Source organism: Girardinichthys multiradiatus, chromosome 21 (genome assembly GCF_021462225.1).
Source record: "Girardinichthys multiradiatus isolate DD_20200921_A chromosome 21, DD_fGirMul_XY1, whole genome shotgun sequence".
NCBI lineage: Eukaryota > Metazoa > Chordata > Actinopteri > Cyprinodontiformes > Goodeidae > Girardinichthys > Girardinichthys multiradiatus.
The window spans coordinates 20,500,380-20,514,823 of record NC_061813.1 but is presented as its reverse complement, the minus strand read 5'-3'; the positions used below and the strand labels follow the sequence as shown (position 1 = coordinate 20,514,823).

The 14,444-nt window shown below is 40.6% G+C and overlaps 3 protein-coding genes across 9 annotated transcripts in view; 1 reads left to right on the top strand and 2 right to left on the bottom strand.

Moving 5' to 3' along the window:
- mtrr (5-methyltetrahydrofolate-homocysteine methyltransferase reductase) overlaps positions 1-7,288 on the bottom strand; it is a 46,526-nt gene extending 39,238 nt beyond the window's left edge. Inside the window, exons 1-8 of one of the 4 annotated variants that reach the window (XM_047349413.1) lie at positions 7,175-7,288; positions 5,732-5,876; positions 5,422-5,575; positions 5,138-5,255; positions 4,591-5,053; positions 4,393-4,506; positions 3,300-3,456; positions 3,062-3,150 (exon numbers count right to left, since the gene is read on the bottom strand). In XM_047349413.1, coding sequence (XP_047205369.1) covers positions 3,062-3,150; positions 3,300-3,456; positions 4,393-4,506; positions 4,591-5,053; positions 5,138-5,255; positions 5,422-5,575; positions 5,732-5,875 — 1,239 coding nt within the window. In that variant the 5' untranslated portion in view covers position 5,876; positions 7,175-7,288. Of the gene's footprint in view, positions 1-3,061; positions 3,151-3,299; positions 3,457-4,392; positions 4,507-4,590; positions 5,054-5,137; positions 5,256-5,421; positions 5,576-5,731; positions 5,877-6,734; positions 6,925-7,174 lie in introns of those variants that run through there. The other 3 variants (XM_047349415.1, XM_047349412.1, XM_047349414.1) reach the window with 3 other exon arrangements.
- Positions 7,289-7,474: 186 nt separating this feature from the next.
- On the top strand, positions 7,475-12,302 carry cct5 (chaperonin containing TCP1, subunit 5 (epsilon)). The gene is made up of 11 exons (XM_047349416.1): positions 7,475-7,712; positions 8,095-8,155; positions 8,301-8,465; positions 9,847-10,045; positions 10,227-10,419; positions 10,628-10,777; positions 10,903-11,022; positions 11,171-11,356; positions 11,439-11,576; positions 11,651-11,831; positions 11,985-12,302. The coding sequence occupies exons 1-11, from the start codon at positions 7,608-7,610 to the stop codon at positions 12,110-12,112; spliced, it is 1,626 nt and encodes a 541-aa protein (XP_047205372.1). The 5' UTR covers positions 7,475-7,607; the 3' UTR covers positions 12,113-12,302.
- A 145-nt stretch (positions 12,303-12,447) lies between these two features.
- cmbl (carboxymethylenebutenolidase homolog (Pseudomonas)) overlaps positions 12,448-14,444 on the bottom strand; it is a 47,164-nt gene continuing 45,167 nt past the window's right edge. For all 4 annotated transcript variants that reach the window (XM_047349426.1, XM_047349427.1, XM_047349425.1 and 1 more), the window contains 5 exons: positions 13,934-14,148; positions 13,729-13,836; positions 13,472-13,614; positions 13,302-13,393; positions 12,448-12,820 (listed from right to left, as the gene is read on the bottom strand). In XM_047349426.1, the coding sequence (XP_047205382.1) occupies positions 12,641-12,820; positions 13,302-13,393; positions 13,472-13,614; positions 13,729-13,836; positions 13,934-14,148 (738 nt within the window). In that variant the 3' untranslated portion in view covers positions 12,448-12,640. The remainder of the gene's footprint in view (positions 12,821-13,301; positions 13,394-13,471; positions 13,615-13,728; positions 13,837-13,933; positions 14,149-14,444) is intronic.

The window sequence follows — 14,444 nt, the reverse complement described above, 5'->3', positions numbered from 1 at the left end:
CAGCAGTTTTATGCAGCAGCCTCCCAACCTTATCAAGATCAACACACATGTGCCTTATTTGAATACCAAGTTCTCTTGTCTTTCCCATTTTGATGGTGTTTTGTGTCACATGATATTTATAACCCTTGGATAGTCGAACCTCGGATTCAGGAGGAGGAGTGTGGTTTTCGTCCTGGCCGTGGAACACTGGACCAGCTCTACATGTGTCTACAGCAGTCTACATGTGCTTTGTGGACTTGGAGAAGGCATTCGACTGTGTCCCTCTGGGAATCCTGTGGGGGGTACTCCGGGAGTATGGGGTACCAGGCCCTTTGAAATGGGCTGTTAGGTTCTTGTATGACCGGTGTCAGAGCTTTGTCCGCATTGCCGGCAGTAAATCGGACTCGTTTCCGGTGAGGGTTGGACTCCGCCAAGGTCGCCCTTTGTCACCGATTCTGTTCATAACTTTTATGGACAGAATTTCTAGGTGCAGCCAAGGTGTTGAGGGGATCCGTTTTGGTGGCAGTAGGACTGCGTCTCTGCTTTTTGTGGATGATGTGGTCCTACTGGCTTCATCAGCTTGTGATCTATAGCTCTCACTGGAGCAGTTCGCAGCTGAGTGTGAAGCGGATGAGAATAAGTGCCTCCAAGTCCGAGGCCATGGTCTTGAGCTGGAAAAGGGTAGAGTGCCTTCTCCGGGTCAGGTGGGGAGGTCCTGCCTCAAGTGGAGAAATTCAAGTATCTTGGGGTCTTGTTCATGAATGAGGGGAAAAAAATGGAGCGGGAGATTGACAGACAGATTGGTGCTGTGTCAGCAGTGATGCGGGCGCTGTACCGGTCTGTCGTGGGGAAGAGAGAGCTGAGTGAAAAAGAGAAAGCTCTCGATTTACCGGCCGATCTACGTTCCTACCCTAATCTATGGTCATGAGCTTTCTTTCGGGTCGTGACCCGATAGAACGAGATCACGGATACCAGCAGCCGAAATAAGTTTCCTCCGCAGGGCGTCTGGGCTCTCCCTTAGAGATAGGTATTAGGAGCTCGGTCATCAGTGTTTCATATTGACATATTGCTATTGGATCAATATATATTCAAATATAAATAGCACCATGTTAACTCAGTGGAATACAAAGTATTATAATATGAGACGCATAAATAAATGGGGGTTTTCAATACTAAATATTCCTCAAGTTGATCATTTTTAAAAAACTTGTTTTTTTTTTTGTTAATTACTTTGTTATTTATAAATAATGAACTGCTTATAACATCACTCTTTGATAATGTCTCCCACCCCATGTATGACGCTGTTGCAGAACAGTAGAGTTCTCCGATGAAAGACTGCTGCATCCTAAGTGCACAAAGGGGCATTGTCACAGGTCTTTCCTCCCAGAAGCTGTTAAACTTTATAACCATCACTGCTCCCAACAAGCTCAATAAGTGTTTACATCCCTGCTGTTGTTGGCACCGTTTTTCCATTGCTTGTAAATAGCCTGTTTTTGTATTTTATGCACAAATTTACATTCACATTTTGTGCATTTCCTAAATTACCCTACTAAATTGCACATTTCTTTTAATCTGAGAATGCTAACCGTACAGTATTTCTTTCTTATGTTGTAAATTTTCCTTTACTGTAACAGTTCTTATTTATTGTTTTTATATTTTGAACCTTTGTGTGTATCTGCATGCTTCCATTTGCTGCTGGTACACCCGAATGTCCCCACTGAAGGACAATGAATTATAGTTCTATTCTAATCTATTCTATTATATGACAAGAAATTCAAATAGTAAAATGATACATTCATTAAGAAATGAATATGATTCAATCTTTAATGAAAATGACAAAGACTATGTGAAGGTGTTTTGGGATTAGCTACCAGTAAAGCAGTGATCTCCAGAAACCTGTAAGGACAGGATGAAACTCATGCAGCTCATTTTTTCACAGCTCAGGACTGCCACAATTTGACATTTTCACAGGCCGAATGTGATTTTAATTCTACACTGCCACAGGCGACCTGAAAAGTTTGATGAATATTTTAACTTCAACCCCAGACTCAGTAAATTCAGCCTTCACCGAGCTTATTAAAGCCAACTCTGAACCGCTACGTGGCTTTCTAGAACTACGGTTTAGGAATGACACTCTGAGCTCCAGTAGGCTTGAAAAGAAAAAGATAGATTTTCTTAATTAGATATCAACCATCCATTCTCTAAACCCACTTCTTCCGTACAGGGTCGCGGGGGAGCTGGTATCTATCTCCAGTGGCGGTAAACCCTAGACACGCCGCCAGCCCATCGTAGGGCAACACAGAGACACACAGGACAAACAATCACCCATTCACACTTAAGGGCAATTGAGAGAGACTTAATTAACCTAACCATCATGTTTTTGGACTGTGGGAGAAAGCCAGAGTAGCTGGAGAGAACGCACGCATGCACGGGGAGAACATGCAAACTCCATGCATAAAGACCCCCGGCCAGGAGTTGAACTCAGGACCTTCTTGCTGCAAAGCAACAGTGCAAGAAACAAAAAACACTTCACCATTCGAGTTACAAACACATAGACTTGAAAAAACACCTCAGTGGATTAAATCAGAAATAATGATTTTGGTTTTTTTTTAAACTTGTCAGAAACATATTTATGTTGGAAACTGTGACGGCTCCTGTTTTTGCCTGCCTTTAATATTTGACGTCTGTCACTCAGATGAAGTGGGAGTGGTTTGGAGTCGGTAGCTGACTGGGAACACCTGGGCCCGAAGTTCCCCGTCTTTTTAAAATTCAGGTATTTGGTTTGGCTTAGTTTGTTTTACACCAGACAACACTTACATATTCACTCATTCATAAACATGCAAACCAAACAACTGATACTCACACTCACTAATGTGTCTTGTTTAATTGTTTCTTTTGCTTTAACTTAAGTTCATTTAATAAAAAATAAAATAAAAAACATTTAATTGGTTGATGAAATGGGTGTGTCTGCAGTTTTTTGTCATGACCTCACATGCCGGGTTGTGACAACAAGTACATGTTCAAAATAAACTAAAATAAAATGGTTCAAGTGTCTGCAGAGCAACCTTGGGATGTACTGTACCTTCTTAGGAATGCTCCTGATCTCAAGGCACCAAGTGAGCAGGGACAGCAGAGAAATGTTTTGAGGGATGTGCGACGGCACCTGAGCACCTTTAAGAGGCGAGAAAAGACAGTCTAAGAAGGTAAAAATTCGAATCATTATGAAAAACAAATATATTGACATGCAATTTGATATTTCCTGTTTACATAAAAAAAAAGTATATCTGTCTAAACCAAAAAATAAACAATTGTGATCTTGCCTTTTTTCTTCGTATCCTCCCTTAGAGTAATCTGAACACGATGGTTCTTTTGGTCCTGCAGGCCAAGTCTGTGGACCAGCTGGTCCACGTCTTCAGCCCTGTTTGGGCAGAACACGTCAAAAGAATCCCCAGGCTGATAGGTCATGGATGGACAAGCCTTGAGATGAAAACAATTTAAGAACCTCATTATAATAAAATGCACAGCTGCTTCCCCACTTGTTAGGTAAAAATGTATAAAAGTCCTTGCAATAAATGTATCTTTTATTGTAGTAGCATAATGCAACACTGAAAACTTTAGAAAGTTCAAAGCACTGGAGTACATTTATTCAGTGGGGGAACAAATCCACTGAATTTCGTACATTCAAGTAAAGGAGATGTGTGTGGATCTTCAGAAGTAAGGAAATAGTTGCAAGAGCGCCGGATAAAAAGTTTTAAACTGGAACTGTGAGAAACAAGTCGGGGCAAGGGCATAAAATATCTGGACACCAAGCCCAGTGAAGAGAGTGGTCAGGAAGGAAAAGAAACATCTCCAACATCTGTTAGAAGTGTCTTAAGATCACCTCTAACAGAAAGCTGAGATTGGGTCGTTGTTAAGTCTTATTTTATTTATCTCTCGTCTATTTCTTGCAATGCATTTCAGCCTTTTAAGGTGATATTGTAACTGAAGGGTTTTAAATGTGGTGGTTTTAATGGAGTCTGAAGAACTTTTCTATTTTTATGTCTCTATTTTCTCTCTGTGAATATAGTCCAGCGTCTGTTTTTCATGTTGGGTACTATGGTCGTCTGCTTTTTTAACTCCATAACAAGCTTACCCAAGGGATCAATAAAGAAACTGCACTGAACTGAATTTCAGCAGGATTAAGATCCAAACCTATGGCCAAATGAGCACACAGAATCAACCTTCTTCCATGGCCATCGCAGTCCCCAGACCTAAATGCAGTAGAAAACCTGTGCGGTGAGCTGACGAGAAGAGCTCAAATTAAAGGTTGGATTTTGTCGGTGAGAATATGCTAATGCAACAAATGACTGATTTATCTTTACCAGAGGAACTGATACATAGTGAGGGCACTGAATGGTATATTGTAATGCTTACTGAAATGTCCAGTTCCAGCAGAAGGGCTGTCTTCACTGAATCCCCTTTGCTCAGCTGAACTGCCTTAGAAATGGGCACCTGATAAAGAGTCTCCTTGTTCAATATTTCAACAGCCTGGAAAAAGAAAAGCTTTATGAGATGAACGATGAAGTATAATAGATATATTTGCCTTTTTGTCTTATCTTGAAAATTCTTCACCTGTTCGGCAGCGTCCGCCTCCTGAAAAGTAACATCCAAGTATGGCAGAGGTAGAGCAGGAATGTTCAAGGAGGACTCAGAAAGCGGCGGCAGGGAGCTCCTCAGTGAGGCTGCCAAGGAAACAAAGGGGGCTCCTTCGCTGCAGGCTTGAGTTTTTGGTGCTGATGTAAAGACAGTTGAGGTAGACTGGGATGCTAAACCAGTGCTCCCAGGAGAAGAAGCTGGTCTGACATCAGAAATGGCCAAAGGAGATGCATGTTTAGAGTCTGGCTCACAGTTCTGTTTATCAGCAATGCTTAAGAGGTTCAACTGGACATCCGGTAAGGTCGAGTCAGGCTTTTCTTGGGCAGAGTCTTCAACATTTTGATAAAGCTGGGCAGTCATGTCAGAAGCCATTTTTGATAGGGCACTTTTAATGGCGTTCCACAGTCCTTCAAGCCAAGGGTCAATAACCAGCTCCAACCTTAGACAAAACAGAATCAGCAGGACAATGAGACAACAGCGGCACGGAGAAGAAAAAAGTGATCAAAGTTGGACGACTGCTTACCCTACGCCATCATCTGCATACCCCGTCGGGTAGAACTGTTTGGCTCCAAGTTCCTGAAGACGACGTTCTATTGTCTTCCCGCAGTTGCAGAAATTCGCATAATTTGTGTCGCCTAAACCTGATAAAAACAGACAAAAACTAATGATGCTCCATCATTGGAACAGAAAAATAATGTGAGCTTACATTCGCAAAACATTGCTTTATAAATTATTACAAAGCAGATCATATAGTTTGACAGATAAACTAGACAAAGGACTGCTTAATCCCCTTGTGTAAAACATTACCTAAAAGTGCATATAAAAGGTGTTTATAGTGGTCAGGGGAGAGGGTCTTTTTCTTGATGCGCTTCACAAACTTTAAGGCATTGTCTGGAGGTTCCCCATCTCCAGTGGTAGACACGACAAAGACTACTGGAGCACACTCCTTCTCCAAACTGTACTGGAAACAGATAGATTGTAAACTACTAATAAGTGCTTCTGCAAAGCATTCAGGTAAATTAGGTGAATCCTTATAGTGTTCCAAATGGGTTCTCGTGTGCAATAGCTCATGCACTACAACAGTAATTCTGTCTGATGTAACATTATTGGCAGATACCTTCTCGTTCTGGTTCAGGCAGCAGAGATCAGCGACCAGCCCATGCTCCTTAGCCTCGTCAGCTATGCTCTCAGCTATGGACTGAGCCTGACCCTTCTGAGACCCGTACAACACAACAAAACGAGGTTTCACCTCACAAGGCATGCTAGAAAAGCCAGAAAAACAGAGGCCTTTTTTTGCATTTACATAAAAACATTTGATAAATCAATCTATTTTCCCCCAATCAGACCTACTGTCACAGTCATACCCCAGAAAAAAACAACAAAAAAAAACATATTTTCCTTCAGCGTCACAGTTGTGCACTACTTTGTGTTAGTCTAGCACATTAAAACCCAAAGACAATACACGGAAGACTGTGGTTGTGACATTGACAATATGTGAAGAAGCTCAAGGGGTCTGAATACTTTTGTACGACATTGTTTCTAAAAGACAATAAAATAATTTGATAAACAAATGTTAGGCTTTACAGGAAAATTCCTCTAAACTGTAATATTTCAGTCCTGATGTATATGAGTTTGTGCACATTTAAGGTTTTTCAGGATGTTGGTTTCAGAGCTGAAGAACAGAGAGTTTAAACGCTGCCTTCTCTTGTATAGTTCTCGTCTTGAGACTGCTAAATAAACCTCTCTTTTTAGAAGTAGGATAATTATGTGCATTACAACTTTCAATTGATTCATCTCCAAGACCATTCAGTGCCTTATAGAAAAATAAGCCTAATATAGGTTCCTTCATTAAACAGGGATCCAGTGTAGTGATTTAAAGCTGGTGAGATATGATCAATTTCCCTGCAATAAGTCAGGACTACAACCCTGTTTTTGCATGGGGCTTTGGGTTAATAGTTTATAAAGTGTTAAGAAAGTAATAGCTACCACCTTCATAGTGCATTTTCAATTGACTCGTATCAGAAGCTGCAATTTAAAATCTGGAGCTTAATTCTTGAGAGAAAAGCAGGAGTTTCAATAGGACACAATCATGGCCACGAGTGTAACTAATTAAAACAAACCTGCTATTGATGGATGAGAACAAATTAAAATCAGATCATCTACTCGGCTTAAGAGATGTGCACCAAACTGATCCCCTTACCGACATACTTGAACAAATAAGAGACAGACGGCCACAGAAACACCTTTCAAGCTGGGTAAAGTCTCCACCGTCCGGCCGGAAGTATACTAACAGCTGACCGGAAGTCCAAACGTTCACAATGACAGCAGTTACCATTACAGCACAATGGAAGCGAAATGTCTATATTCCGTCACTTAATGCCAAAATAAAAGCAGCTATCGTAAACATAAAACAAAGTTAGCTAGTTAAGACAAGTAATAAACTAAAGCTAACTGATATAAACTCCGAGGGAGTCCAACCTAAATGCTAGTATCCGGTACCGCATAAACATAAAAACATAAAATATAACTAATGAAAATCCATCTTTAGAACGAGTCTTACCTATTTAGAATGGCTTTGCTAATTCACTCCGTCAACGCCTTTCCACAGACTTTTGAAGAATTCACGCGAGATCAGAGCGCGTACTGAGATTTGACGTGATCGGAATAAACCACGTTGCAAAAAAAAAACAAAAAACACTTTTTACTGATATTCTTTTAAATGGCCGTCATGACAATGTTGCTATTACTTGTATAAAGCATATAAATTCATGATTTTAGACAACAGAGTGCACTGTAACTCTATAAGGGAGTTTTCGAGCGTTTAGTAAGGAGCATTTCTGGGTATTTGGTTCCGCCCTCCCCGCCCGTGGAGCCTTCCAGAAGTCGCCGACAGATCCGTGCGGCTTGTTACGCTGCAACACTCCTGATCAACATCATTAAACCTCACTTTTCTAAGTATTGACCGCCTATCGCGGCACTTAAATCCTCTTAACATGTCCTCCTTGGGCACATTGGCATTTGATGAATATGGCAGGCCCTTCATCATCATTAAAGACCAGGACAGGAAGACTCGGCTAACAGGCATTGACGCATTGAAGGTACAATGGGCTAGCTAGCGAAGTTAGCATTACGGCTAACGAGGAGGAAATTCGATAGTTTCTCGTTATTTGAGTTAATAAGGAGAGGAACATGAGTGTAAGGGCTTGCGTCTTATGCATAGACCTGTTGTGGAAACCCCGCTAAATGTACATTAGTATCGGAACAGCGCTCGCCAGCTTTGTAAGTCGTCATGCTAACATGGAGGCCCATGTGCTCCCTGTATGGTGCTCATTCAGGGGGTGTTGCTTCACAGAGCTCTGCCCATTATGGTCAGTGGTGATGCGCTTGGCCTGTATAATTGAGTCATCATAGGTGACAGCTATTTAAATGTGAAAATAAAAATGTAATTGCTTTCTAACATGGAAATATTGTGTTTTACAGTCTCACATCATGGCAGCCAAAGCAGTCGCTTCAACGCTGAAAACATCTTTGGGACCTAATGGTACGTAATAACTATCAACAGCACAGTCATTTCAGTTGATAATGTGCTAAGATGTTGAGTGTTTACTATAGGATTTTTATTATAAATCTCTATCTTCCATATACTATTAGGATATTGACATTGCTCTTCAACGATTTTCAATTAGGTCTGGACAAAATGATGGTTGACAAGGATGGAGAGGTGACTGTCACTAATGATGGAGCCACTATTCTCAGCATGATGGATGTTGACCACCAGATTGCCAAGCTTATGGTGGAGCTGTCCAAGTCCCAAGATGATGAGATTGGTGATGGAACCACTGGAGTTGTTGGTACGTGACTTGGCACAGGTCTGATGGTAACTCTGAATGCATTCTGCTAAAATTATTGATTTCCAAAAAGTGGCATCCTCACATAAACACAACTGTTCATTCATATAAGGTGCTGCTGGGTTTTTTTTTTTTTTTTTTTTAAAGTAATGCAATTAAGGTTTCAGTTAGGTGATTCATGTAAACAAATTGCACATGCAAAAGTCAAAAGCAGTTTTATTTTCTAATCAGCCAAATTTGGCATTTATTTGGATGTAACAAAGGTCAGTGTCCTCATAGAAATAACACTTTAAAGTATAAAAACTCTTAAACGTATATGTCAAATATGATGGAAATCAACAGGAAACAAGCAGAGGCTTTAGTTCATTCAAGAAGAACCTGTTTCTATTAAATATTTTATATCAAATGTGACAATAGAGAAAGTAACATCTCCCTGTAATTTACATATCCACTGTGTTTTTGTCGTAGATTTTTTCCATGGTGCTACTCGCCTTTATTCATTTGTTGTTTGATAGGAAGAAGGGCATTGAGAGCAGGGGAAGACTTTCAGGGCATGGCTCAGGCCGAGAATCAAACAGCTGTTTTGAGGACTATGGCCTCTGTATATGGTGCACCAGCTCCACCACTAAGCCACAGGGTGCCAGAACTGTATGTTTTATTTATAAGTTTTGATAGTGTTAATATCCCAATTTATAACAATCTTTGCGGTTTAATGTGCTTTAAAATGAGCAGAAGCAAAACCAATATAGTTGGTTTTATGAAATTTGCACAGTAACAAATGGAGTCACAATGTTAATCAGTTAAGCATGGGTCCAGATTTATTTAAAGGAAAATGTTGCAGACAGCATACTTAACCTCATAGTGAAACCTAAAAATTTAAGGTGGCTTTATCTTTTTTATGTCTGATGAATCATGTGCTTCTGTTAAACCAATAAGCCTTGCAGAATATCCAAACCCTCAGTTTATTGTCACCTAACTTAGCTTTTAGAAGGGAATTTAATCAATCACTGAAGCAGGCGCTTTATCCAAGTACAGCTTGGATGAAGCTGATCAATGAATGGTGCTGAAACTACCCAATAGACACAGAACCTCTGTAGATTACAGCCAGAGGGTACTCCAGACACAGGCGGTTGTTGTTGAAAAGATTGAGAAATTCAGAGTTGTGCGTCGACTAAAGATATTGACATCAACAGATTATGACGACTTAACATGTCAGCTGTAATATCTTGGTTTTAAAAAGAGGATATGTTCCTCATTCAGAAATACATAAACACCTAAGGAAACGTTTCTAAAATACCACTCTTGGCTCACAGGCCTTGTCAGGTTCATTCCAGCTTTAAATTTAGACAATCTGTGCATTTTTATTTTATCCTTGCCTCCCTAGTGCTGGCTGGGGCTCTGCTAGAGCAGGCCGAGCAGCTGCTGGACAGAGGAATCCACCCCATCAGGATCTCCGATGGCTATGACCAAGCTGCACGCATAGCTATAGAGACGCTGGACAAAATGGCAGAAAGTTTTCCCTGCGACCCCAACAACACTGAGCCTCTCATCCAGACTGCCATGACAACGCTGGGATCAAAAGTGTAAGTCCATAAGGTGCTTGAGTTTACAATCACGTTTTATTTCCTAAATACACGCTATTCGGTTTTTTGACCTAATTGAGAAAAATCTATTTTTAAGTAAAAACAAAAAACATAATTTTTCTGTGATTTACTCTTTCAAGCCTGCTAGATATTTAAGTCTTTTGTTTTTTGTTTTTTCTAGAATTAACCGTTGCCACAGACAGATGGCAGAGATCGCAGTGAATGCCATCCTTACTGTGGCTGACATGGAAAGAAAGGATGTAGACTTTGAGCTCATCAAGGTGGAGGGGAAAGTAGGAGGAAAGCTGGAGGACACTCAGCTCTTCAAGGGTGTTATAGTTGACAAGGAGTTCAGCCACCCTCAGATGCCCAAGGTATGATTATGTTTGGATAATCTTTTGGGAGAATTTGCGTGTCTTTAAATATCTGCTTGTAATCTCAATCTGGCAGGATAAAAAAATAAATAATTTGGAATTTATTTTTATCAGATTAGAAATAAACAGAGTGAAGCATAATCTGTTTAATCTGATTAAACTGTAACATTCCACGGCTAATAACTTTATTATTTTCTTCTTTTTTAAGGCTCTAAAAGATGTTAAAATTGCTATTCTAACCTGCCCGTTTGAGCCGCCAAAGCCCAAGACCAAGCATAAGTTGGATGTGACGTCAGTTGAGGATTACCAAGCCCTCCTGAAATATGAAAAAGAAAAGTTTGAGGAGATGATCCAACAGGTGAACACCAAAAATGAGTGTGCTGTTTACCTTTTGTTATGCTTGAGCTTATTATAATAGTTATGGTAACAATATAAATGTTCTTGTTAAGTCATCTGGTTAAAAACGTTGGATGTCAATTTTAGGTTAAAAGCACTGGTGCTAATTTGGCCATCTGTCAGTGGGGCTTTGATGATGAGGCGAACCACCTTCTGCTACAAAATGGGCTGCCTGCTGTGCGTTGGGTCGGTGGCCCGGAGATTGAAGTAAGAAATGGTTCAAATGTGCTAAAACCCTCAAAGTCAAACTTTTCTAAACTCTCTCCACATTGATTTATTCCATGAAATTGTTGAGTATGTTGTTTATACGTGTGTGCTGTTCTGTTCCTAAGCATTGGGTGTGTTTTTGGTGCAGTTGATAGCGATCGCCACTGGGGGGCGGATCGTGCCCAGGTTCAGTGAGCTGACACCAGAGAAGCTCGGCTCTGCCGGCCTGGTGAAGGAGATCTCCTTTGGCACAACCAAGGACCATATGCTGGTGATCACAGAATGCAAAAACACCAGGGCTGTAACCATTTTCATCCGTGGTGGCAACAAAATGGTGAGTAGCTACAATGCCTCTCTGTAAACTACACGTTTATCATGGTGCATTTCGGTTTTTATTCACTCGTTCATGTTTGTAGATCATCGAAGAGGCGAAGCGTGCGCTCCATGATGCTCTGTGTGTGATTCGCAATTTGGTCAGAGACAACCGTGTTGTGTATGGAGGCGGAGCATCAGAGATTGCATGTGCCCTCGCTGTTAACCAGGCGGCAGATAAGGTATGACTTAGATACTTGTTTCAGTACCACTTTCACTTCATGGCCTTTTGACTTACATTTGTTTTCGTTGACAGTGTCCATCATTGGAACAGTATGCCATGAGGTCGTTTGCTGATGCTCTTGAGGTCATCCCAATGGCATTGGCTGAAAACAGCGGGCTGAACCCCATCCAGACTATGACTGAGGTCAGAGCCAGACAAGTCAAGGACAACAACCCTTTCCTTGGCATCGACTGTTTGCACAAAAATACCAACGGTAAGATCATGCTTTGTTCTCTGATCATTTAGGGACATTTTTTTTTTCTATCCACATGACTTCATTGCAAGAAAATATTCATTCCTATCCTTTCAAACAGCCCTGCACTTAATTGGCTTAAATGTTTAATTGGCTTTGTTTCCTTGTTAACAGACATGAAGCAGCAACATGTGATTGAGACCCTGATTGGCAAGAAGCAGCAGATCCTTTTGGCTGCCCAGGTGGTTAAGATGATCCTAAAGATAGATGACATCCGAAACCAAGGAGAGAGTGAAGATTGAATCTCCCCAACTGAAGGAAAGCAGCTCGAGTGTGCTCTGCAGGGGTTAAATGTGTGAGAGGTCTTTGGCACTTCCTCAAGCTCCATGTCCACATCGCATGGCGTATTGCTATTTATCATTTGATACAAAATGTCCAAGCTTTATTCGTTATAAAGTCACCAATAAAAAAAAGTTTGTCTGCTGAAATTTCCATGTGTTTCACCTTCATTGAGATTAATTCAATGCTCATCAGGTTTTATTCTGATATGAATGTTGTGAAAAATAAGATTTCATATTTCTGTTTATTTTGTGTTTATAGTGTTTCTGTACTGCATTCGGTCTGTTTTTGGCATAAATTGGTTAAAATATATATTTTTAATTCTTTAGTATTATCAGGACATCAAAAAACACATTTGTATTGTAATCTAATATCACCCCAAAATAATCAATCACAACTATTGATTTGGTTCTGATTATGGATTTTGAGGCAACAATTTCAACTTAAGTGCAACTTATCAAACTTAGATTTATTGTCTCTTCTACATCTGCTCAGATGTACTTATTGAGCCAGTTGAGCATGTCCTTTCTGGCCTCCTCAATTTGGGGTTTGTCTGCAGGGTTAATGTCCTCTCTCCTCCGGTGTACAAAGCCATGAGTCTGTCCAGGAAATATTTTCACCTGGAAGTTTACGGTGCATTTCTCCTTAAGATTTGCTTCCAGGGTGCTTACCTAAAGAGAGAAAAAAATGAAAGTGTTTCTGCACAGAATAGCAATACCTTGAAAACCTTTTTGCATTTTCTCAACTTGGAGTCATAAACTTCAGAGTGTTTCTTAGGTAGAGCAATACAAAGTGTACTTCAGAAATCTCTTTTAAAAGGGAGACCTGATCAAGACAGCAGCCACACATTCAGAACTATATCAAACAATACACAATAAGTAAAACATAATAGCATAGAAACACTGAAATTCCTACACGGAATGTTCTTTTACGATGCTCTTGTTCATGGTCAGTTTTCAAGCACACATTGCATGTAGTCCAAAATATTCAATGCCTTCTTCCACATGTCTGTGTGTGTGTGTGTGTGTGTTGTGGCAAGCAACAAAGTGTATGCTCTCATTCAACAATGCTTACCACTCTTCCATAAAGGCCAGGTTTGTGGTGCGCAAAACTTAAAAGGTTATTTAAAGTTAAAAAAAAGCACATATTTACCTGGTCCAGAGGGATGACATTATCGTTTTCTGCAAAGATGAAGAGTGTTGGGCTCTTTAGCGCATACTTGTCCTCCCTTTCACGAACTATCCCTGCAGAATAACACGTAAAAACCCATTCTAATACTCAGAACAAACAATACTACATATTCTGCTGATTAAAGGACACACCATAAACAGACACTCCAGCTTTGATTTCTGGATATAGTAAGGCCACGTAATGTGTTGCAACTCCTCCCCAGCAAAAACCCACTGTTCCGATACGATTGGCCCCACACTGCTCCTTCAGGTACTTCAGCACAGCATCAACCTCTCTGAGAAGGAAATAACTATCAGCCTCAGCGCACTTTCTTAAGGATTTAAGACATTTACATACATGACGTCCAGTTGTATTCCACCCAAATGACCTGAACCGAAAGGCTACTTACTTGTTAATCTCTGTTGGTTTTTTATCTTTAAGCCACTCCTGAAATTTGGACCAGTCTTTGGTTGGACTCCAGGGTTCCTTCCCAACAAAGAAGTCTGGACAAACAGCACTGCACAGGACAAAATGTGCAAAGTGAACATCACTACAAATAATACAGCAATTCTAACACATTAATCAGTCAATATATAGAACGGAACTTTACACACATGTATCCATTCGCAGCCAGCATGTCAGCCATGTATCTGGTGTTGGGAAGCTCCCATCCAAAGATATCTTGGATCACAATCACAGCCTTGTCCGATGCGCCGGAGGGTTTTACTACGTATGCTTTGATGTGCTCAATCTGGACCTCTTGGCCCAGCCCTCCATAATCAGACCGATCACCAATATCACAGGGGCATGGTTTGGCCTCGTTCGCCATCTAGTAACAAGCACAGACACAGTAAGATTCTCAGTTTTGTCAAGTCACATTTTTGTAGTGGAAGAGGGCATAACGCATTCTGAAGTCCTTTTGTAAATGAGTGTTTCCTCTCTGTAGGGTGAGAATGCCTGAGTTGGTTAAAAGGAGCTGAAGAAAGAAGGAATAACTTGGTTTTATTAAAGGCATCCTACTGCTGCAAACAGCTGAAGCCACAACCTCATTCAGTCAATTATATATTTATGACAAAGGAAATATGTTGCGTGACCATGAACATGGGAACTGCAATTTTGATCAGT